At 38.4% G+C, this 24,980-nt stretch overlaps 1 protein-coding gene across 10 annotated transcripts in view; it reads right to left on the minus strand.

The window, feature by feature from the left end:
• DNM3 (dynamin 3) overlaps nucleotides 1-24,980 on the minus strand; it is a 169,927-nt gene that overhangs the window by 104,263 nt on the left and 40,684 nt on the right. For 8 of the 10 annotated variants that reach the window (XR_007907506.1, XR_007907505.1, XM_051805931.1 and 5 more), the window contains exons 13-15: nucleotides 23,266-23,314; nucleotides 21,591-21,620; nucleotides 14,763-14,876 (exon numbers count right to left, since the gene is read on the minus strand). Coding sequence is in view for 8 of the 10 variants with exons in the window: in XM_051805931.1 (XP_051661891.1) it covers nucleotides 14,763-14,876; nucleotides 21,591-21,620; nucleotides 23,266-23,314 (193 nt within the window). In the remaining 2 variants the exon portion in view is untranslated. Of the gene's footprint in view, nucleotides 1-14,762; nucleotides 14,877-20,387; nucleotides 20,406-21,590; nucleotides 21,621-23,265; nucleotides 23,315-24,980 lie in introns of all 10 variants that reach the window. The other 2 variants (XM_051805925.1, XM_051805928.1) reach the window with 2 other exon arrangements.

Below are 24,980 nucleotides of genomic sequence, written 5' to 3' on the forward strand. Positions count from 1 at the left end.
TAAAAGATCAAATCACTCACTGCAATACTGAGGCCAGACTGCTTGGGAAACTGTGCAGCACACGGATGTGGCTCTCAGCAGTCATACAGCCCTCATACAGCGGGCCCTACAAAAAGGGGGCTTCTTTAAAGCTCTGATAAACTGCTGCCAGCCTCACAGTTTTTCCAGACATCGTGGATTAATACTTAAATCAACAGATAAGGATGATGGTACAAGCTCAAAAAGAGCACCACACTTCACAGCATGTTCTCATAACAACGGGCACAGCTACTTAAAAGCACAAATCGTTCCTATGTGCACTGGCCAGAATTAACAAAATAGCTAAGGGGTAAAATTTCTTTTTTTTTAAATTTAAAATTAAAAAAATAATGAGTCAGGTTGCAGTGGAATATCAAGAAACAACAGAATTGCAAGACTGCATTAGGTGTTGTTCAACCATAAGCGATATTCCTTGGTTAAGAGAACGGTGACAAACTCTACAGAAGCAAGGATCAGATACATGCTTCCTCCACTATCACCTCTTCTCTCCCTGAATACCCTTATCTTCTTCCTTGCACCCATATCCCAAGCATTCTGGATAAAAGTGGACAAAATTGAGACTATTCACTTGCATTTGTTCACTCTCGTTGGCATTTAATTCTCTACTACTCACTTTGTTCACTCAGCTCCAAAATAGACCCTGAAGGCAGTTTTACAGGGATTTTTTGCTATGATGGCAATGACAGTCCATCTGTACCGATCCCTGTATCCTACACCTACCTGTTTCTAATTCTTTCAAATCATGGTTTAGCTTACTCAGTGCCAAAAAGGGTTAACCTTTACTGCTGGATGTGCAAAAAATCTAGAGCAAATTATAGCAGAGAACTTTTTCTTGCAGAATTTCAAAAACAACTGCTATTATTCCAGCTCGAGACATCGCACTTACTCTTCTGTAGTTCCCTGGATTGTATCTAGAGCTTTGAAAAGCAGAGATACAAAATTTACAATTGTCCAGGCACTGGTAACTTTTCAATGTAAAAACACAGGTTAGTGGCAGTTCAGCTGCTTCACTGTGTAAATGCAGTCTGGGATGTTTTACAAACTACAAGAAGCACACAGCTCCCATGCTCACCACACACTTCATGACCATTTCAAAGATGCCCATCCCATTCAGAACAAAGAATGGCCTGGCACTACACTGCTGTCTGCCAGGAAAAGAAAACAATCCAGCAGAAATATAGCTATTTTCTTTTTCATAGTAGTCCTCCAAATAAGCATTAATGAAGAAGCTGGACTTTTCAAAATCCTTACTTTCCTCCAAGCTAAAAACCATAGAATGTTCTAGGCTTGTGCAAAATAATTTAATCATCAGACTGAGTTCGTAGACGCAGCAGAAAATGTCAGCACGATGATATTCTCATGAAAAATGAAGTTCATCACTATCTTTGGAAGGCACTTACAATAAACTATGGGTAACAATTTATTATTGATACTGACTCTGTGAGTGGAGATTACTGCAACCATGAGAGCAGGCTGCCATGCTGCATGTCGACCGGAAGCAGTTTAAATCCCACAGTATAGATGGGGAGCTATTTAGTGGATGATTTCAAATCTTTCCTGTCTAGTCTGAACCTGGTATCAGAAGGAATGGAAATGTCAGTGGCCTTTTGGGCCTATTCCTTTCCAAATACAGATCAAGTGGAAAAGGAGGGATTGAGTCTAAACATCTAACCCAGATGCGTGTAAGTAGCTGAACTGCCCTTAGGAAGGACAGAAAAAGTGCATGGGAGGTCTGAATGGCTTTGCACTCTATAGAGGTTCTCCCTGACAATGTTTTAGCATCTTTCTGGGCACCTGGAATAACCCAAACCCCCTGTTCTTGTCCTCCGTTCCTCTGAAGCTCTGCTTTTGCCAGGACACAGAACTTACAGGGAACAAATTTCCAGGCCACAATATGGTCAGCTATTCTAGTTCTATGTAACCATCTCAGGAAAAATTCACAGATTAATGCTGCTGCACTTGGCAGCAAGACTCCAAACTCCACTTCCCTCAGCCCCTGAGCCTGCTTGGGTCATTAATGCTTTGCCTCCTGTTTTATTCAGCCTATGTCCCCTTCTGCCAGTATGGAAAGAAGATCCCTGGAATACTGTCTTTTCTTGACAACATAATTTCTTGCTCTGATGACACACGCAGTAATTAATCTCTGACAGCTCCTCACTGGGGAAAATCTGACACGCTATACTGAGGGTCCCACTCACCAAAATCACTACTCAATCTTTCCAAAATCGTATTCTTCTTCCACAAGGCAAGTGCCAAGTGGGAATATAATAAAAAAGCCAGCTCCTACACAAGCAGTGATACGCAGACGAGGAGCCCTCCCGGTTTATCCATGGTGTGCTCTACTTTCTCCATTATAACAGCTTTTTCTTGCCCACCAACTCGCTTTCCCCAACACACTGATGTGGTGTTGCTGTTTTTAAGAAAGCCAAAAGCACAGTTCACGTTAAACCTCTTTCCATAGCTTCTTCAAACTTTCACCTTTGCTAATTAAATAAGAAACCCCACCACTGCCTGGACACACACTAGCCCACCGTGATCCAAATGGGAGAACTGAAGGATGCGCAATCTGAAGCAGACGTGCCTGGTCTGCCACCCCCACAAAGCAGCCTGAAGGTCACTTTTCCTTTTCATTGGACTGAGACTCCAATTCCAATTTCCCCAGTGTCCAAGTTTATTGCATTCCTTCTCCCTGAAGTTTGACTTCTGCAACCTGCCCTGCACACGCCTCTAGGAGACATGGCTCTCTCAGAATGTGCCGTCAGTTAGGAAGAACCAAATCCTGCAAAAGGTATTTAGGACACCAGAGCTCACAGCACACATTTAGATTTACATACATTGCTGTCGAGGAAGTTGGTGGAGATCTACCTTTCAGAATATGTTCCAGATACTGACATTTGCTTTAGAACTCTAAGCAGAAAAAAACCTACTGGCAACAGTTCCATACGGTGCATACACAGACCTACACATGATCTCCTCCAGGTTCGACTTCAGCAGAGCTAACTTGATCTGTTAGCTGTTGTTTTAGACCATGGGCTAAGGCAGATTAAAAACCAAACCAAACCAAAACAAAAATTTAAAAAAGCACACAACAAAACCAAGTACAACACTTAGATTCAACAAAATGTTGTTTCTCAACAAAGAAAAAAGATTACAGGAGAACAAGGCCGGGTGCCTGTGGGGAGAATATCTTAAAATCTACGGTAAAGTCATACTTGGCAAAATTCAATAGATCTGGTAAACATCAAAGATAAAATTCAGCAGAATAATTCCACCAAGCACCATTAAAAGAAAAATGGGACCAGCAGGGTTACCAGTGAAAAACAATGCCAGGCCTAATAGCACTGATCTACCAGAAGCAATTTATTATGACACCAGAAATAGCTATTTTCACAGTGGATGCTTGAAATGAAAACTTTAAAGCTTCTTTAAGTCTTGAGCTATAGCAAAGTATTCAACCAGCCAGCCAAAATAGCTGAAGGGAAATAGGAAGGCCACATGTGGAACTAATTACTCATGTAGAGGCTATGACAAAGAACATTTCTCCAGACTTTTCATGGGGGCTTCACTTTCAGGAAGTAACTCTAATTACTGTTCAAGTCTCGGCAGCCTGCATGCCGCTGACAGTTCCAAGAAAAAATGAACCTATTTGCCCTTTTCTTGGTCTGAAATGCCAAAATAGAAAAGCACAACTAGAGTCATTAAAAAGAAAGAAAATAAGCACTGGCTTATTACATTAGCTTCCCAAGCAGAATCCTTTTTATAAATTCGGTTTTTCAGCCTTCAAAAAGAGCAAATTCTGCGTCTACATTAACTCGCTCTCTGTTGGCTGCAGTGAAACTGTACATCTTGACTTTTTACAGCTTTTCCATACTGGGGCCCACTTCCTGCCCAGTTGAAGAAAAAAATCTGGCCTGAAGATGAAATGACTGCTTAACATTACACTAAAACATCTGGTACCATTTTATACACAGACCCATGTCTGAGAGCAGGCAATTCTAGCGGTCTCACCAGCGGCACAGTGCATACCCAAACCTCCCCAGGGTGACATCATCCCATATATGGACTCTCAGGCCCAGCCCTCCCCCTTTTCCTGGTCCTAAATTCATTGCCAGATCCCCAGTCTGCTGCAAATGTGCCACGTCAAGACTGGAAATCACAGCACTTCAGTGTGTTTCAGTGAGTGCTGCAGAGTGTGAGGGAGAGCCGAGCACAACCCGTGATGCAGGAAGGCAGTTTTTCCCCGAGACTAAAAGAGGATTTAAAATAAATAAATAGACGCGTCCGGAGATCCTGCTCCGTCGCCCCAGTGTTCAGACTACCTGTTCAGGACAATGCTGTTGTACAGTAGTCTGCACATTGGTTAGACTGGGCAAGGGAAAGCAGCGGCATGGACTATTGGGGACGCAAGTTGCTATTGCCAAGGAGAAGACACTTATTGCTCCTTTCAGATCTCATATACAGTATTTTTCTTCGCAGGTTTTGCACACTAGGGAATAAGAAACGCTAAGGGACACTGTGAAAAAGGAGGACTTCAGAATAAAGCGGGGAAGACATTCTGGTAAGGCCTACTTTGGAAGAACACCTGGCCTATGACCTGGCGAACCTAGGTGACTCCCCTCCCCCCTTCCTCCAGTCATCACTGCAAGAAAGATGGAGCTCTGATGGTGCACTAAAACCTATGCAAGAAATGAGAGAGGTATATTGCCTAGAGGTATATTACCTAGAGAAGTGTACAAGAGTAGAGTTAAAGTCGGTCATTTCTTTTTTTTTTTTATTTTAATTTAAAATAAAGCATTTTTTCCCCACAAACTAAAAAGGTAAATTTAATTATTTTTTTTTTACTTGTAGCCGTCAGTATAAATATTTAAGGAGTATTTAATTTATTTTTCTAGGCTTGCTAGAAGTATGTATTCTGACTAGTTCCTGTTGTGAACTATGATCTGAAGATCGATTTTTAAAAATTATTTCCTTTTAAAGTAATAAAATAATAGAAAAGAATGCATGAATAATATTTTAAATTATTATAAAATATATTATATCACCTTTGGGAAAACTGTACTTAGATTTTCATATGCAGTTGAAACTTCTTTGCAAGTAACTTATGTTATGTGTGCTAATGAAAACTGGGAGGGAAACCATAGGAAAACCGACTACTCCATGGTTGGCTGCTGCCATGTAGAATACAAAATCTTTGACTGTCAGGAAAAATTACCTCTTAAAGTTCAGGATGTGATGGGGGAAAAAAAAAATTCAATAAATAAATAAAAGGGAAAAACCAGCTTTCCATCCCGATACCTGGTTGGCCGTTGCATATGACTGATCAGCACCAATTGATTGTTGCCGCTCTCATGTGTACTTTGAATCGCTGATAATTCTAACATTCAAAATGATAAGTTACTTTGTCCTGAATCCCACTGATAAACATGGAATTTGTAAACGAATGCAGAAGTTTGCTTTGGTGAATTTCCAGCTGTCCTGGTAGGGGAAAAAAACCCTCAGGCTGAATGAAATCCCCACGGACAAAATAATACAAAAAGTCTGGGCTGCAATTCGATACCGGCTGAACTCCAGAGTCAGCTCCCCTAAAGTTAACACTAGTAACAAACTACTGCAACCGGAAAAAAACCCCATCTATATGGTGCTCATTATTGCCAGGAAGGCTTGGAATAGCTATACTATAAAAAGATCAGCATAAATATGCAGCCATTAGCATTATAACCAGCCAGTTTTGCAGAATGTGTGTTGTGTTTTTAGGCAGCCTTGATGCTGTACTTTATTCTTTTTTTAAGTATGTATATTCTGATTACCTTTCCCATTGCTCCTTCGATAATCAATAGAAGTGCTCTTGGGGAGAGCCGGTCGCGGAGCGTTACCGTGACAGTGCCTGTTCTGGCTGCCTTAAAGCCTACAAAGCCAGAACTAGCACAGTCATTTCCCCTTTGCCCCTCAGCAAAGCTTATGCCTTTTGACTAAAATACCTCTTTTTCAATGTGTATGTACACTTAGAAGTTATTCGCCCTCTCTCCCTTTATTTTGCAGAAGATTATTTTTAGGATTAAATCAGTGGGGTTTAATCCCTCATAGTACGAGTAGATGGAATTTTTATTCTCATCCTGCTTTAAAGTGGAGTTACAACACACAGTTAAATGTGGTTATTAAGAGAAAATCTGAAGCGACAGGAAGAAATTAAAGGAACGGAACCAGATTCAAACTTGCATTAATATTTCTCAGTCTCTGAGTGCTGTTTAAGGCATAGCAAATCTGAAAAGTTTTATGCCTTAGACTTTGCTTAAGCGGCAGAAAAATGTTTCCAAATCTTGTTAAGAAACTCACTCGGTTTTGCTTTCAAGGGGAATGCGATCGTTAGCAAATATTTTTTTCTCTCTAATGCTTACTTGCAAAGCTATTGTTTTTTTTTTAATAATTCTGATCTAGAAATTAAAAAAGGAAATACTATTATCCAGGGAATAATAGGCTCTCCGTGAAAATAGTGCTTCAGATAGCCTGTGTTAACTTTTGCTAAATAAGCAAGGGCAATGAAAATATACAGAACTAGTATTTCTCTTATCTCTAGTCCACTATTTGCATTAATCTTTATTTTAAATGACCTTTCTGGATTTAGGAAGTGATTCCCCTCCCATACACCCATGACTCCTCAAAGTTACATTTTTAGACTGTAAGGCTGAGATCGAGGAGGCCCCCTTGGCATGGGGCTTGAAAAGGAGGGGGGGGAAATGCAGTGTGCAAAGCAACAGATATGGAAAGAAAGCCTGTATTGTTAGGAATGAATAAGGAAGTATATCGACTTTGGCTCAGTAACCAAAACATTTTCAAAGTAAATTAAGTGATTCTGGGGTTCTTAAAGCAGTGCTGTTTTAGTTGAAACAATTTCTAGTTGATCATAATCACAGAAAAGAGATTTCCATAGTTCTAAAACAAGAGGTTTTAAATATGCATGTCAACAAACACAAGATAGCTGCACATAAATATTTCAAGAGAAAAAAAAAAAAGCAGAAACCAAAACACCAGCAAACATTACTTTTTGCAAGGACTAGAAAAATTAGCAGGACCCAATGCATACTAAATCATAGTGAGAGTTCTCTAAAACCAGGACGATACCAATGCTTAAGCCTGTTTTATGAACTAAATTATATACATTATTACCATAAAAGGCCCAAAGCCAGGAAAAGCAATTTAAAGCCAATATGACCATTTAAATAGGTGTTTCAATATAATGGACTTTATTTAATCTTTAAGGAGTGTAATTTTTTTTTGGTGCACTCAACAAAATTAAATAGGAGAGAGGAAGAAAATATTTCAACCCTTTTGTAGTTATTCCTTTAATGTTAAAAAAAAGGAAAAAGAAAGAAGGGTGGGGGCAAATCAGTCAACTTTACAGAAATAAATATAGATCAAACAAGCATCCAAATGTGAAAAAAACTAGTTACTTTAAAAGAAGCCATGTCATTTGACATTTTTCTGCCCTGTCATTAACTTGCATGTTGTCTTCTGTATTACTATTCCCAGTGCTATTTAGTGCATCTGTATTTTCAGAGGACTAAAGCACTGCCACCCTCTCCATGCTCCTTGCTCCCCTTCCTGCACTATCACCGTGCGCCCAGACCACCCAAGTATCATTCCTATATGGAAAATATTATAACCAAAATAGTAAAATACCTGCATAAAAATTCTAGGCTTCTGCATAGAATGTTAAATTATTATAATCTTTCAATTGAAATCTGCTAAGCAGATCGGAAAATGAAAAACCCTAAACCTTAGTGTGTTGGGTTTTCTTTTAAATAATAGATTTTAATCGATAGTACAACTTTACTTTTACTTGTAAAAGGCTTTGCTTCCTGAACTGTACTTAATTTAGGAAAAAAAATTCTTAATTGAAATACTATTAAGGGTCAGGTTTAAACCTACAAAAAGACAGGAAATGCCACAGTTAAGAATGAAACTTTCCTGAATAATGCTACTGTACTTCTGTACTGTATTTTATGCAGCATTGCAAAGCAGTATCTAAAAATAACAACCTTCCCTTAAATAAAAAGTCCTGCTCACCGCTGGAGAGAATACAGTACTCAACTCAGTTTCCAAGGTACCAATATTTACAGTCAAATCCTTAACATAGGTTTTCTGTAAATATAATATTGACAATCACAAGATTTTTTTTTTTGTTACAAGTATTCTAAAATATTCTCAAGCCCTTTACTGACTCAGTGAGCCATCCAGACACAGCACACAAAAATGTGCTTGCAAAAAGCCCTTTTAGCAAGTTTACTACAATTGCAAGGAATTTCAGTTTTTAAATAAGAATCAAGTGGAGATAACTATCTAGTCATTAGCAGCACCCAAGGCATTAACTGGAGGGAAGATAAATTTGCCTGTGTTTGAGATGTAAAGCTTTTTGCTGATTCTTTGATGAATTCTCCTTGTGTACAGTTATTAGAAAGACCGCACAAACTTTCCACTTAAGACTTTCCTTCCAGCACAATGTCCCTGGTAGTTGTTAATAGAAAACCTATTATATAAAATTATACTTTTATTCTTCCAATCATTTTTACTATGAATTTTACTGTACAATTCTTTGCTAATTCAAGAAGGATGCATAACACAGAAAGCGAGACCTAATTTTCTTCCAACTAAATGAAGCAGTTAAATGTGACGAAATCTATGAAACAATCATTGTATTATACTTATTTTAAAAGTACTTCTAATTTGCCACTTTTGTTTTTCTTCAAAATGGTCAAGTGGGTAGGAAGACATCAACTTAAAGCATACTCCTAAAATTTTACTTAGAGCTACAAAAATTTAAGTAGGTGTATTATAAAGACAAATTATTTAATGTATTGGAATTAATTTTTCATGTCTGAATTAGCTAGCCATGTTTTGTGCTTTATTCATTTATTTAAGATATCTTATTCCACCTCATTAGGTTCAAGGAAAATTTTATTCATATAACTGATAATCTTAACTTGTACACTCAGCTTGCATATTACCTAAAATGTATATTTTTCTTCATGGCAAAATAATTATTAGAGTCAGAACACCTGAATAATCACATATTCATTTATTATTCGTCTAGTTTAAAACCTCAACACTACCCCCACCTTTAGCTTGTTGGTAAATGCATCCCTTTTATAATCAGTTTTCAGGCTGGAACTTAAAAACTGTTTGGCTGCTGTTCTGTATGGAATATGTTTGAGAAGGGTTTGAAAGCACTGGTTTGTTGTTACCTATGGTGGCACTAGCGAGCAACAGAGATTCAAGAACACCATTATAAACCAGAAACGTTTAATCTGTACAGACAATTGATACAACTATCCTTTTCCCCTCTTAACGTTCCAGAGTGTTTTATACCTTTGGAAACAACACCCCAGTGATGTGGCAAATGTCACTGCAAAACTGGATTGCAGTCACTGTGTGTATTCTGCATACAGAAAAATTCAGCCAAGTACCACATCTTGTGATGTGAAATGATGCTATTTGCAGACTTTTGATCTATAGTACGGTCTATATTTAAGGGGAAAAAAAATTACTGAAATTTTACAAGGTCATACAAAGTACGTATTTTGAGAGAAAGCTAAAATGAAATATGCAAACCAAAATACTAAAAGAAATATCACACATGTGTAGCTCTTGCATATTAGCAAAACTGATATAAAATGCAACCAGTTTTCTTTCCAGCATGTTCCCTATAATGGGGTTAATGTGCAAGTGGCTGCCTCCATTTATACAGAAAGATTTTTATTTTTAACATGCCAGATTATTGTACTTATCTGCTCTTAGAAAATATGCACTGTATAAACATATCTTTTATCTTGAACTTCAGTATTTCTGTGCTTCCATGAAGAGTAAAAACATCTGGTTAAATTACTATGTGCAAGTACAATCTGCAGGCAAAACCCTGTATGAATTGCATATAAAATAAACGCTGGCTTCAGTTCTTTTCGCTTTTCCAAATGTTCAGTGTGACCAGTCTGTTGAAATCGCCCCCCCGATACATGTCAGCACAACGATAACTCATGTACCAAAATGCTGCTTTTCTGAATAAAATCAAGTTCTGTTCTTGTTCTACAGCTCCTAATGCTTTAAAGTTTAATTCTGTTATGTGTGTTCCCCCCCAACAAAGCCCCCCCAAACTGGATTGGTACAAAGTGTTGCACACCAGCGGTGATGGCTCCAAGGGACTGGCTGGACGGAGTTGTCATGTGTCTGCCTGTCTACACTTGCTGTGCAGAACATCCTCTCACCTGTACAGCAGGCACAGACAGGCAGTCGCATGACAACCCAGCCTGAGGGAACAGCCGCCAGTGGGAAACGGCTCTGACACCCCAGAGCACCTGCACCACCAGCTCCAGCCACGAGTCACTGGATCCCAGACGGCCGGTCAGTACCAAGCTGCGTGCTGCAACCCACCCAGAGTCAAACACTGCCTATAAACTACAATAAAACCCACTGCTGAAATTTTTACTGTGCTTCCTATAGTACTCTTTTCCTAGTTGTTCTCATTAACTCACTAACAGTAAGTTTTATTTATACGCAGCTCTGCGGCACCTCCATATGTTTTGTCCTTCCATTTAATTCCTAGGCATAACTTGAGCAACTTGCATTATTAGATTATTGCTGTATCAAACTCACTGACATTCCTGCTTGCCACAGAAGCCAAGGGGCAAGTCTGTTGTGGGGCAAGTTAATTCTGTAAACACACACAGTATCAGACCTTAGAGTAACTTCTCCCCTTGCCACTTTCTCACCTCCTCACTTACTTTTTTGTATCTTGCTCCCAAATCTCACATAACAATTTTTTTTTACAATTGGGAATAAACTGTGAAATTATAATACAAACTACGTCTATGACCAGATGTTGACAATACTATCATTTCCTATTGAAACAGAATGGAAATATTTTCTTTGAAAATAAGACCAAAGGGGATTTTCCCAATACATGTAAATTTCACATTTTTAGAAGTTCTAATCCTAGAGTGCAGCTTGGATTCCTTTGCACCCCAATAATGCCAGCAAAATCTCTAGATGCTTTAGAAATAATAATAAAATCACAGTCTCTGACCATGCCCTGTAAAAATGCTACACAACTTTACAAATGACAGCCATTTGTTTACATTGAGAGCTTTTGGATTCACAAGCATTCCACGTTCCCAAAGTCCATTTCATCCTGACACAGAAGTGGCTAATTCACAAACTTTGTATTTGCAGGTTGACTCTCAATGAACCTCCGTTAATGCTACTTAATAAGACAGTAACAACTGAAAGCTAAAATGCTCAAATTTAATCGTGTGTGTAGCTGTGCCTTAAAACGCTCCAGCTGGGATTACATGGAATACTCTACGAAATAAAGCTGTATTTGTAGGGTCACTGAACATTCTAATCTTGCACTTATTTACAGCAGCCTCAAAGAGGTGCACAGCATTTTCCTTGTTTCGTTTTTAAGTGGAAAAGCACAAAGTCATGGTCCTGGTCACACAGCAAAGTTATGAACACAAGCAACTGTGTGCAGGATCAGAAACTAACCCAGATTAGTACTGACAGAACTAATACTGTAACTGCTTTAAGCACACTGTTCCAACATCAACTGGATATTTCCATAATAACAAGCCTAAGAAGCATTCTTAGGCATAGAGTCCCTCTCACCAGGAGTAAAATCCTGTTGTATGTTTGACAGCAACGAAACCATGTCAAGAAACCAATTCTTTCTTTTGTAACACTGATATCATACAGCAAAATCTGAAGTCTTTTGCCAAAGCAACTTGCTTCAAAATGCATTCCATTGTGGATTCATCAAAGCTGCACCTCGCAAATAAAGGAAGCCATTTACATCCTTCTCATGGCACTAGCAAGCAACCACTAGCACTCAGGGTGATTTTGATGTCAGAGTAAATTCCAGACTAGAAAATGGTCTCAGCTTACACTAGAGGGGGTACACAGCCCTGGAGGCCCCAGCAGGCACTGGAGTTTTGGAAAGTACATTGTCAGAGCTCTCTGGTACGAAGCTGCTACCACATTCCTAGCTCAGGGGTACAGGCACAGGGGAACAAAGCCATCGCAGTGGCAAAACGACAAAGGTGAGACCTGACTCTGCATCGTCCCCAGCTGCGAGGGAGGGATCGGTGCTGCCGTGAGGGGATGCAGCAGTGACCAGCCCGAGAGGGAGGACGGGGCTCCGAACTCCCCACGACCCCGAAGGGCACAGCCAGAGACACAAACACGGTTATCGCTTCTCACATCCCCGAGACTGTGAATCTCACCAGGGGGGAAACACGCCCGCACAAAGCCGGTTCAGTCAGCAGCTGAGAACAGGATGTGACAACTACCAAATCATGCTGAAAGTGAGGAGAACGTTTTAAGGAGGCAAAACGCAATTATAAAAATTGGAATTCGGCCAGGAGATCATATATGTACTTCTTTATTTTCAAAGCCCATAGTGTCTGTTTCTGAAACAAGTCACTTGTCGTTTGACTAACAGCCAAGCTGTGGCTTTGACCTTCTTCAAAAAGGAGCTAGAACAGACCTTACTAATTTTTTTTCAGTCCTACTATGAAAGGTTCAGTACAAAAAAAAAAATTAAAAATCATAACTTTGTATACTCTTTACCAGGAAAACATAATCAAATTATACAGCAAATCTGTACTTAAGGAGGAACTTTTTCCACCAGCAAAGCACAGAATAGTACTATCCTATGCACAGAATAGTACTATCCTATTATATTCTCTTGCCACTCTATGATATTTCCTCAGTGAGCTCCCATATTGGCCTGAATGAACTACTGGCATTTTCATGACTCTCAAAACATAACTGTTTGGCAATTAAGAGACATTACTTTAAAATATGTATTTAGAAATCACCCAGTGGCTATTTCTTTCCATGTACTATTCTGAGTTTCCCAGGTGACTCCCTCCAGCAGACTACCAAAACTAACTATTTATTTTTTAAAGTTGCATTGCACGAGACATACCATTAGCATTTTTAGGAATTTTTATATTCCGCATTAAACAAAGACCAGACTCAAAAAAGTCTAAAAAAACTACATTAAAAGTTGCCATAGCACATCTTGGATGCACCTCCAACTGCTTGAGACAGAACACAGCAAGGGGTGTTAATTCCCCCCATCGCTTGTTTTAGTTCCAGTTACCTGTACTGAACCTAAGAAAGTAAGTTCTAGTAACCTTAAGGCAGATCACAAAACCCAGCAACTTCAAATCTTCAAATTCATGAAGCGACTTTTGCTGAAATATACTTTGAAAGAAATGCAATTTGAGAATAAAACTTCCCCTCTTAACATTTATCCTGTGGCTCCTCCCCTCTGCCTGACACACACTTGTTTTCCTGTTACAGTAAATACATTTGAATCCCTTTAAAGCTTAAATAAAAGAGCAAGGGGCAAAATCTTAAAAATTAACCTAATTTGTCCCTCAGTCTTAAGGTCTGTCCCAAAATAGCCACTGACCCAAGGAAAAAAACCAACCAAACCAACCCTACTGACCAGCACAGTTTCCACCATCAGCAGCATTACTGAGGGAACTCCCTATGGCAAGTACCACATCCTGAATTTGCAGGACTCAGGAAAGCTCTGACTCTACACACATGCACTGCAGGACCTCTCCCCGCTGCTTCCAGAAAATCTACTGCAGTAAAACACTACACTAGTTTAGAGAGAATATGAATTGTCTGCAGTCCCCATCAACCAGCTCCCTGTTTTGCTGGGATCAGCCAGTCTTGTGATTATTATCTAGATTAAGATGGAAAGATTGAGTGATGTTTTACAGCTCATTTCAAACTTTCTCTTTACCTGTGCCTCTTCCATCCAATGAACTGGTTCACCCTAAAAAATCACTAAATTTTTGCTGGAAATACTTAACTTCAAAAAAATTCAGAACCCAATTTTTCTACAAACACCAACACAAACCTTAAAATGACCCACAAAGGCCTTACCATAAATCTGACAGTGCACATAATAATCCTATTTTAACCTTCAAAATACTGCTGGAGTTTTGGATAGAGCACATCATTACAAACATTGTTGAAAAAGTAATGAAACAGAACTAACAAGCTTCCTACTGGTATATTCAATATAGTGAGCAACCTTGATGTCCTTTTCACCAGAGAAATGCTTTTTCCAGTTCCCATATTACTCACCTCAGATTTACTGATCATCCACAAAAGCACACTTTTTGTCAAATCTGAAAATCCATACCAACAGCTACAGAACTCTGTAGACAGGCTTTTCACCATCTCAGAATACGAGGACGAAGAATTGTTATCATTAAACCAACTGCTGTAGTTACTTTTAAAAGTAACTCTACCCAGACTATTTATGATCAACTTACAGTAGATGTGTAAGAGCAGCCCAAACAGGCACAGGAAAATATCCACAACATCTCAGAACAGCTTGGGTTTTTTCCCTTTTTTTCTTTTTTAGAGCAATGTGTGGAAATCACAGGAAGAGAGGAAAAAAGGAAAACAACAAACAAACAAAAACACCCCCCACAACACCCTTTCCTTGTTATCAGCATTTCAACAGAAGTCTTAGACACTCAGCATTCTTCATGAATCAAAATAGAAATTCAAAAAACACAGCTAAAACCTTACAACAATCTTTCAGTTCAAGGCTGTACAAGCTGATTTAATATTTCAAGCTGGTATCAGAAGACTGAATTAGTACTTTTCTTTTCCCCAGTAGTATAAAGTTCTCCGTTCCTTACCTCATCGTCTTTATACCAGGACAAGCTTTCCGCGGTTAGAACGAACCAGTATTCCTTGGATCCTCCCTTCATGATGCCAATATTGTTGATGGTCAGCCAGCCTTTCCGAATGACCTATGCAAAGGTGCAGTCAGGCACAAGTTTAGATCATTACTCACTTGACATAACTCTGTTGCCGCATTTATTCTTTTAAATAAAGACTTGCTAAATAAAACATAAACAGGTGCATTTTTTCAGTCTCTGGCAAATTCAAGGGTTTTTACACGTTCCTATCATTCAAAAAGAAAGTAATAAAATGAATATGTTTTCAGTCAAAAGGCTGGAGAAAGGGAGAAGCCTAACTATCAGAATGTTGTACTTAAAGCAAGTATGAGCATGTTAAAGGATCACGTAAACTTGAAGGTATTTATTTGTTGTACAACAACACATTGTAAAAGTCCATACAACTTTATATCTGACCATCCTGTTCTAGTCTAATTGCTAAGGTCATTTGTAAAGTTGGATACAAGGAAAAGCACCTAGACAATGGCAAAGTGAGTGGCTTCTGCCACACACTGGGAAGTTTCAAAATGGGTTGTATCGAGTGACAAAGTGGAGAGTTCTTCTACAGTTAATTTAAAATTAAGGTAGGAAGGGGTAAGGAGAGGCATGTGAGAGCTGTTTTCTTCTCCTAAGGTAGAAGAGAAAAAAAGAAGAGGAAGAAAAAGCCTAAGGCAGCAATAAAAATCGGGGGAGAAGATGGGTAAAGCAGAACTTTATAAAATAGATACAAGCCCAAGATGAAATACAAGATGGGAACAACATACCTATGAATACTAAGGGCAGGAGGCTAAATCACAGACAGAGAAAAAGGGACAAAATAAAACCTAAGAGGAATGAGAAGTCCAGAGGTGAAGAAAAGAGAATAATCCTGAAAACTCATTAACAGATCAGATAGAAACTTTCCACTTTATTGGAACATTTGTTTTCCAATGCAAATATGAGAAAGTAAACATTCCTTCCTATAATACTCTGAACAAGACAACAGAACCCCCCAGTCACACAGATGCAGGAGACCTCAGCCATTCTGTTTTTCTGCACAGCAACACCCTTCACTTGCCTATGAAGTACTGAGAGAGAAAAAAGTGCCCAGAGAAGCCCTTCAGAATCCCCTCAACAAGTCCCATAGGCACCAACTTGTCTGGTCAAAAAGGAGTTTCCTGTTGTATTTAAAGAAATATTTGAGACTGACATTCCTCTCACAGGGCTTTACAAGACCAGTAACTGCTATCAACAACTCACCACAGAACATGGCTCATCACCATCTATTCCTTGTCATCTCTGAAAGTTTCTGAATCAGAATTCACTCCCACTCATCATGTATGTTCATGTAAGCTCCCTGAAAAAAACAGCTTTGGTTTTGCACAGAGCAAGGGACTAAGTTAAATCTGATAACTAAACCAAAGAAGAGATCAGAAGTTCCCGAAAAGCAGGAACTTGTATTGGAAATGCACATAATCCAAGAGTATCCATTTCATTTCAAATAGGATGATCATGTTTTCCCACTTACTACCAACCAGGTCAGCAGTGTAAGAAAAGCCCTGAAGATCCAGAAACAGTTAACAGGTTTTCAGTCTGTAAGAAAATACCTAAGAAAGCACTGATTTGGTTCTGAAGCCTCAGTAAGCAATAAGAGAACTGGACATAACTCCTGTAAAGAGACTCAAGGGTACAGCACAAGCAGATTGGATGGAACAGCCTATTCTGCAAAGGTTTCTACAAAAGTTGGTTGGTATTTTTAATATTCATGTTCACTGGGAAAAAAAAACCACTATGTGGAGAGGGGCATTAGTGAGTACAAAAAGATGGAATGCTTGTCTGAGTGCAAGTTAAGGGAAACATACTGATAAGAACTTGATTACCCATCAAATCCTTATTTTATTTTACGATGTTTATTGAAGTAAACTTTTAACAGGAAACAGCAACATGTATATATAACCAGCGTACTGGCCTTCAGGCAGCTGCCACAGAACAAGTTGTGGAACAAAACTAATTCTATTTTCTTTTTCTGCACTGAACCACACAAATGCAAAGGGAACAGATTTGCAGGAAAAGGAAGGAAATTAAGGCTTTCCATTCACTTGAACTTAGCTCTGCAGCAAGGTGAGCTGTATTTGTACAGCAGACTAAATACTTCACAGCACATGTGCAAAGGTGGGTATTCCCAGACTAGAAAGAAACTGAAATCAGAGGGTAAGAGAGGGGAAGCTGTTGAACCACATTGTCTGCAATTGAAAATGCAGTGTTGCTCCATGTAAAGCTCATATCCACACACAGGAACACAGACAGCTGGGGCAGCACACCACTGAAAACTAGTTAAGAGACACATCTCAGAGAGGGTAAAAAATTTGAAGAGAGATGTCAGTGGGGATAAAGAGGTGGTTTCTAGAAGCAAACCAGTAAGACACACCTGAGTAGCTGGTTCAAAAACCTTATCCATGATGAGCACTTCAAAGGAAAGGGAAGTAACATTCTCTGCTTATTCCATCCAGGCCTTTCCATCACCGTGACCGTAGCGTCTGTAATGTTAATAAGACCCTAAACATGTTAATAAGAGTCAAATTTTCTCCATTTGACAAGAACACATTTGTGGCAGAGGTCTCGGAACAAACTAAGTCAAGGTTTTTAAATCTGAACTATGCAAGCCACTTAAGAAGTATAATGAAATTTTTAATACTTCTAATGTAGGAACTACATTACATTGCACAGCTCCAGAAGACTGTCACACTCCAGTCCAGCACATCTCCCCATAGATGCAGAACCATCACTCTTTGTGGACAGAAACAAGCTGACTTGCTAATACAAACATTGGTCACTGTCTCGTAAAGGAAGGAATTTGCCAGTTGTTTCCTCAAAAATCCTGTGTGCTGAGGATTAGATCCAGCTGTCATTCCCACACAACACTGCACGAAGAGCAGGACACCAATCTACAGCAATATCCTGGGTATGTGTTTTTCATACGTGCAAATTTCTAGACCTCTTTATCTATACTCCTCTGGGAAAACACAGGACCCTGTGTTCTCTAAAATATCCTGGGCACTATGACAGCCAACAACTATCTAAACCACTAAGAACCTGTTCCAGGGGACACCAAAGGGAGAAGATGAGCTTAGTATGCTAATCCTCATGTTCTTTTCACAGAATTCTTCCTGTTTCCCAGGTACATTCTGTTAACTACAAAGAGCTACACTTACAAAATACTCAGCACCAGTGTCAGAGATAAAGGGGAGGGAGATGTTGGATCAAGGAGTAAATTCAAGACAAAGTGAGATTGAGCAACACAGTTCTACTTTCCAGAGAAGTTGAATCAAACCTTAGACTCCAGCCAATTCCTCAAAAAAATAAGCTATATTTTAGAAATAAGTGTTCTTCCATGGGCAATAAGCAGATATGCTTTTCAAAGATGCTTTTGAATTTTAAAAAACCTCTATGGTATTGGTTTGGGGTTTTTTAAAACTGTAGTGTTAGGAATGTTTTATAGTACTTCAGCTTAAAAAATGAAAGCAGCGTGTTTCATTATTTTCACAAGTTCATTTGCTGGTTGGTTTATATCTAAGAGAGACATTTCAATATTTTCTATCGTATTTCTAAATGTCACTCCGTGCAAACCGGATATTAGTGACATGAGTTCAGGAAGGTGAAAAATATGGGCATTGCCAGAAGCTCATGAAGACAATATTCTGACCGGTAGTCGGACTCCATGCACAGGATGAACAAGAGATGACAGTTCCTTCCTTCAGGATCCTGATACCTAATCTGGGTGTCTGAAAAATGAAACTTAGAGGCTACAAATTTATATGAACAAGCCAGAAGGAAATCATTTTCTCATAGTTCAGCTGCACAAAACCCAAATCATATTTGTTGTTTTTACTCTCCAGGACTTCACAGACAAACAGGAAAGCAAGATTTGACACAATAAGCACATTTTATGAATTGCTGCATGACTTCTTCGTTGCATTGAATCAAATGAGGTATTTGTAAGAGAAATATATTTAAAGGAATGGAACACTTTCTGATTCTCTAAAGAAGTATTTGAGGAATGATTGCAAGATAAGAGAGATAAGTGAAATTGTCTGGGCAGACAGAAATACAAGTGTGAAAATCATGAGACTGGCTTCTCCCACAACATTCCACCAGCAGCACTTGTTAATATAACTCTATTAAAGTTGTATTGCTTAACTCCATTGAAATAATTCTGAACACAGAACACAACTCCCAGTACTACTCTGTCTTCCAATCACTGTCATAACAACACATGTTAGCAAATAGTAAGTACATTGAGAGAATAAAAATTGGAAAAACTACTCTGTGAAGCACCCTTATAAGCTATTGGTTCTTTGAGTTCAACTATGAAGATTATCTCACTTTACATATTAGAGGGGAAACCTAATACAGTATTTCACTGTAATTTGCCACATGTCAGAGCATAAACTCAGATCTGTTCTGACACTGAACACAACCAAGAGCTTGTGACATTGCTTCCCTACAAAACACTGCACAGTATATTACATAACTTAAAAATAATGACAGTGGCTAAAGTCCTAAAAACAGGTCTGCTTTAAAGAAAAATTTAGATCTTAGTGAACCAAAGCACTCAGTGGTGAAAAATTTAAACATGCTTCCAAATATAGTTAAACAAAGATTGAGATGAATAAGTCAAACATGAAGGAATCTTAACCCAAAAAATAAGTAGTCATGTAGAATGGCAACACTCCTCTAGTGTTGATAAATGAAAATTCAAAAGCAGCATGATTCATGATGCTAAATTTTGAAACATTCTTGAATGTGTTAGCCTATAGGCACCACTTCTTTTACAGAAATACTGACATTTCTTAAGACAACAGCCTTGTCATGATTTTTCATGACCACCTCCACTGACCACGGCACAGGGTTCCATTTCCATCTGGTTGCTTAAAAAAAATTCCATAAACATTTTTTTCCTGGATCATGCAAGATAACAGGATTTAAGTATATCTGAAGAGAAGAAGCAGCAAAGTATGCTACAAAGCAGGATTAAAAGAAAAAAAAAAAAAACATAAAAAAGGGGTTACTAGGGGAAAAGTTACTTATTAGCACTATAGTTCAGGCCAACCAACGGGGTCTGAATGCTACCTGTGTCCAGAACAAGTGAACCAGGTTGCTGGTGTAACACTGCAGAAGAGGTAGGTCAAACAAAGCCTTCAGACCCAAATCTCCAAATCACTTGGACAGTGACTTGAAACAGTCGACATTAAGCCTCTTCTCCAATTACAGGGGCTACTTCAAGCACAGCAGCAGGTTTTGCCACTGAAGTAAATCTCAAAACAGAATTTCATATAAATGACATATAATGCTCTATAATTTGAGTGTCTTGCATTCTCACACACAGAGTATCAATTCAGCACATGGAGCAATGACACCTTCATCTTCAAAACTTTATCATGAAGGGGAGATTTAAATATCAAAATTTAGTCACCAAAACAAATCTCAGCACACAACATACACAGTTAGGAGTGGGTCAGCTTTCAGAAGCCAGACTTTGCTAGTGTGCTGTGTGAAACCAAGCATTACACTGATTACTTCAAGCAAATTAGAAGACAGACTAACCTGTGGCTTAAAAAGAAACTTTGTGGAGTCAGGTCAAAGCCTCAGGCGGTAGCAAAGAAAAAACAAACAGAAAAAGGCCAAAGATTAAGTGTGAGAGGATAAATTAGTAGCAGAGGAAAGAGGAGCAAAAACATGTTAAGAGGAATTGGCATTATCGTCCAAAAATGAGGTATTGCTGTCCTCATCTTATTTCCAAGATACACAGAAACAGTTAATAGTTATCTGCATCATTCCAGTTCAAAGCAGCTACTAAAAAGAAAAGCAACAGATTGCAAATGAGCATCCCACTATTTTGGGAAAACGTAGTGATCTTAATCTCCCAAGGGATTCAATTCAACCGCTGTTAGAGTCAGTGCTGCCTAGTACTTTCTCCATGTTTAGTTTAAAATTATAACTAATATAATTTGTTGATGTGGCAACAAAACTGGAAAAGTGTATGTTTTCATCACAGATATTGCCAAAGACTGCACACAATACAGAGATTTATTTCTTGCACCTATCACTGAACCAGGAGTAACTTGTTATAAAATTAACTGCAGTTTAGACAATTAATTCTAATTAGTAATATTAAAGACATTCAAGTATTTATTTACTCATGAGGTGGAAGGGTTAGAAAACAATTTGTCCATGATATATTGATCCTCCTGGTGCTCTGAAAAGAATGCTAAAACAGCTTTAAATAGTTTCTTTCATAGAACTCACTTTTTCTATCAGAAGTAATTCCTTGGCATAAACAAAACACAAGAACAGTACCTGTACCCATAAACAGCATGTTCATTTACACAGGAGCTAATGTTTCCTTTTGGTTACCAGAAACTTATTTGCCCACCATTCAAAAAGAGGTCCACTATGAATAGAGGCACTTATATCAGATAAAAACTGCTTTCCAGTTACATAATAAAATATAACACCAATTAGTCATTTTAGTTTGAGGAACTCAGTAAATTATAAAAATATTAATTCTACGCAAAGTTTTCTACAACATTTTAAGTTATACTAGTTCAGACTTGTACCAGCAGGTTAGAAGCAGTTAAGTGATGAACTGCAATTATACTTTGTTGAGAAAGTGTTACAGACAAGACAGCTTAACATTAAATAGTTTAGTAGCAAGTATTCAACAAACCAATGAGTTAGAGACAAACTTTGCCCTCTGAGAAGCTAAATGAAAAAGCAACAATAAAGCTTACAGAACTTAGCTCGTACAATTTGCCTTGAAGGCGGTAGATTGGTTCCCTGAAATAGCAAATTGCAAAAATGAAGTTTTATTTCAGAAACATTTTCTCATTCTTTTCAACTCCAAACAATTAACTTACAAACATCTGTTTATTATCTCTAAAATAAAAGGTTCAGCAAAGTCCTTTATACCAGAATTAATCAAGTCTCAACATCGAATTTAAAACGCCAAGTTTTTCCTCCACTTCTTTAGAGAGAAAACATTCACTTAATTAAAAAATCATTCATTTTATTTGTGTATTTTTGAAGAGTCAGATAATTGGTCAATTTTCCTCTTATGGGACACTCCAAAGTGATGACAGTTGTTGTGTTTGACACATGTTCCGGCACAGCTAGATAAGGAGGAAATCTCTCCTCAGAGGGGAGAGACTCGTCTTTGAAGCCATTTCAGTGTTTAGACCTTCCAGGGTTCTTTTTCATTTTAATCCAAACCATATATTACATCAAAAATGCCACTCATGCTGGTCAGGCTGTAGGGGACCATTCCATCCAAGAAGTTATTGGATTATTTTAAGCAATGTCTCAAAAATAACTAGCAATTTCTTGGTGGGAGGAAGAGATTGAATTTCTATCCCCAAAAAGATAACTAAATTTTCAGAAAATGCCAACAACTCTTGTCCTATGAGAGCAGCAGAATAGGAGATTTTCTGAAACCTCGGGTTTATGACCTGAGGGATCTAAACTCAGTGGTCACATTTGAAAATGTTGACCTTTCTCCTCCTGAGTACTGTTTGATCAAACTGCGTGTGAAAACATCAGGAAGATGTTCAGTACTGGTAATTATTTATAGAAAATTTCATTGTCTTATTTTTACTAGAATTTTTTATTTCCTTCTAAAGTATGTACTAGTTCCATAATGGTTTTTTTTCTCTGTTTAAGACTTTGCAAAACCCTCAAAGTGAGCATAAACTCTCCAAGGTTGTAGTATTTTTATTATTTTTATCTCATATTAAGAAGAGGACTGATCCTGCAAAGTTCTGAGAGTTCCTGGTCCACATAAAAGCAAAGAAAGAAGCGAAGCTCAGGAGCCCCAAAAATCTTGCAGAATCAATCTCATATTCTTATGTGACAAAAAGAAACAAACAACTAATGAATCTCAGTGAAAATGCTAATTAATCTGAGGCCATCAACCAGTTATTCTTTGTTTACTTCGAGAAAGGCCTATGGTACATAGTCAACACCTTTGTGAAGGTTTCAGCAGAGGGAAAGGCAAATCCACTTTTGCTTGCTGAATTGCCCTTCACTGCTGTTAAGCTGAGAACACATGAGAAGTAGAAAAACACTATGACAAAGCACACACAGGCAAGTACTCACCAGCATTTTGGATTCTGAAAGTCACAAGTTTGCAGTTAATAACAAAACACACTGACGTGCAACATGAGAGATTCAACGCACTGAACGCCATGGGAGGGGAGGCACTAACCAGCAGGGCAAGCAGGAGCAGAAATTCTAAACATTAAATGATGGTAACAATGGGAGTCAGGTGGCTCTGAAAAGTTCAGCAAAACAAGGCGATGATGACGAGTTTTATGTATGTTTGAAGCAGAAATGGTAAATGACACACAACAGGAAAATACAGCCAAGAAAACCAAACAGCTTGGGTTAACTTGCACATGCCATTATCCATTCTCTGTTAGGTGCCTACCTGATTTCCCACCGCACTTTTGTTAACCTGACTGCTTCTTTGTTGGGCACTAAGGGAAGCAGAGGAAAAAAGTTACACTGAAGAAACTTGAACTAAGGCAGTTCCTGAGGAATAGATTTTAGCAGCAATAGTTACTTTGGATTCCAGCAGAGAAAGCTAGATTAACACAGCAAAAGAAACACAGCAAAGTCATTGCATACATGTGCATATTTCAACTGCTTTTCTACCTGCTTATATTTGTCTGCTTAGAACTGCACAGGAGACAGTTCCTACTAATCATATCCTTTGCAACAACATCCAACTTGGATTGGTAAAGGTTACTAAAAAGCACAGAGAAATTATGGCTCATGTGGGTAACTTTGGAAACATTGGCCTCTATAAATATTCAGAGGAGACAAAGAGCCATTTCTGTTATTTAGCACAGTACAACAAAATCCTCCCCTGCTGGAGGCTTCTTAATAGCTTTGTCTTGACAGTTTGTTTTGGATATTATTCTAATATTTATATGCACTTTGAGGGTGTAAATATAACCAACGGATGAAGCCGTCCCAAAGCTGTTTCAGAGCTGAAATCGTATAAGAATAGAGCACATTTGAAATTAAAGCATATTTAAAGTATTTTGCTCAATTCTCCAACTTTGGTAATCCCAGTTCCTGAAACAAAACACACTCCTGTCTCAAAACCAAACAAGTTGCCATTAATTCTAAAAGCATTTGCATTATGTGCTGGTTTGTGTTAGGCCACAACGTTAAAGTATTTCTGGAAAGAGGCAGAAAAGCATCCAGAGGGAAAGCTTTGGCTGCTCAACCACCAGAGCGGGCACTGGCAACAGGAAGTTTTGTTTGGATTAGATTATACCATTTCACCAGGCATTGATTAACTGAAGAAAAAACCATCCATATATTAGATCAGTTACAAATGCTGCTCTGAAAAAGAAAGGCAGAAAGATGTGCTTGGATCAGAGCCTACAGGCCAATCCTGCCACTGTTTTGTGCACATCTACTGCTCCAAACAACTGCTGAAGCACCAAACTCAACCCCATCCAAATTCTGATCTTGCCCTTTGGGCCACATTCCATTAAACCAGCAGTCCACATGCTGTTTGTGAGAAGATCCAAAAGGATATTTATTCTATATGCCTACTCTCTGCATTTAACTCCCTGTCATCCTGATCCTTCTGCCCAAGTGACACTGCACGTCCCTGGTGCATCGTCTGAGTTGCACAAGCTTTGGGGCATAAATTATGATTAAATAATGTGCACACAGAAAACACAGCACTAACCCATCAACAATTCTGAAACACACCTGAGATGGCTTTAGGAAACTTAATTGCTATTCTTTTGGTTTTATTTTTTTTTTAAATTCTGTCATCTTAGGAAAGCTAATTAAACCTTGAACACCATACTAAGAAACCCATGCCTTTTAGAAATAGCCCACCAATTGGTCCTCTATTTACTGTTCTAAATAAAAATTACTCTTTTTGTAAATTGAAGCACACAGCTATGCCTGAGTTACACTGACTGGAAACAAATCCAAACCCAAAATTTTACCACTTAAACTGCTAAATGAGACAAACATTAATATTCCAAGATTTCATAATTGCATGAATATACAAATTTGTCCTAAATACTGGCATTCTTAAATCCCTCTCAAGACAGTTCACATCACACTGTACCTGCCTCATGCTCTGCAATGCTGCAAGGTAGTTTGAGATGT

This window comes from Manacus candei, unplaced genomic scaffold, assembly GCF_025592945.1.
Source record: "Manacus candei isolate 608988 ecotype Guabito, Panama unplaced genomic scaffold, ASM2559294v1 h1tg000005l, whole genome shotgun sequence".
NCBI lineage: Eukaryota > Metazoa > Chordata > Aves > Passeriformes > Pipridae > Manacus > Manacus candei.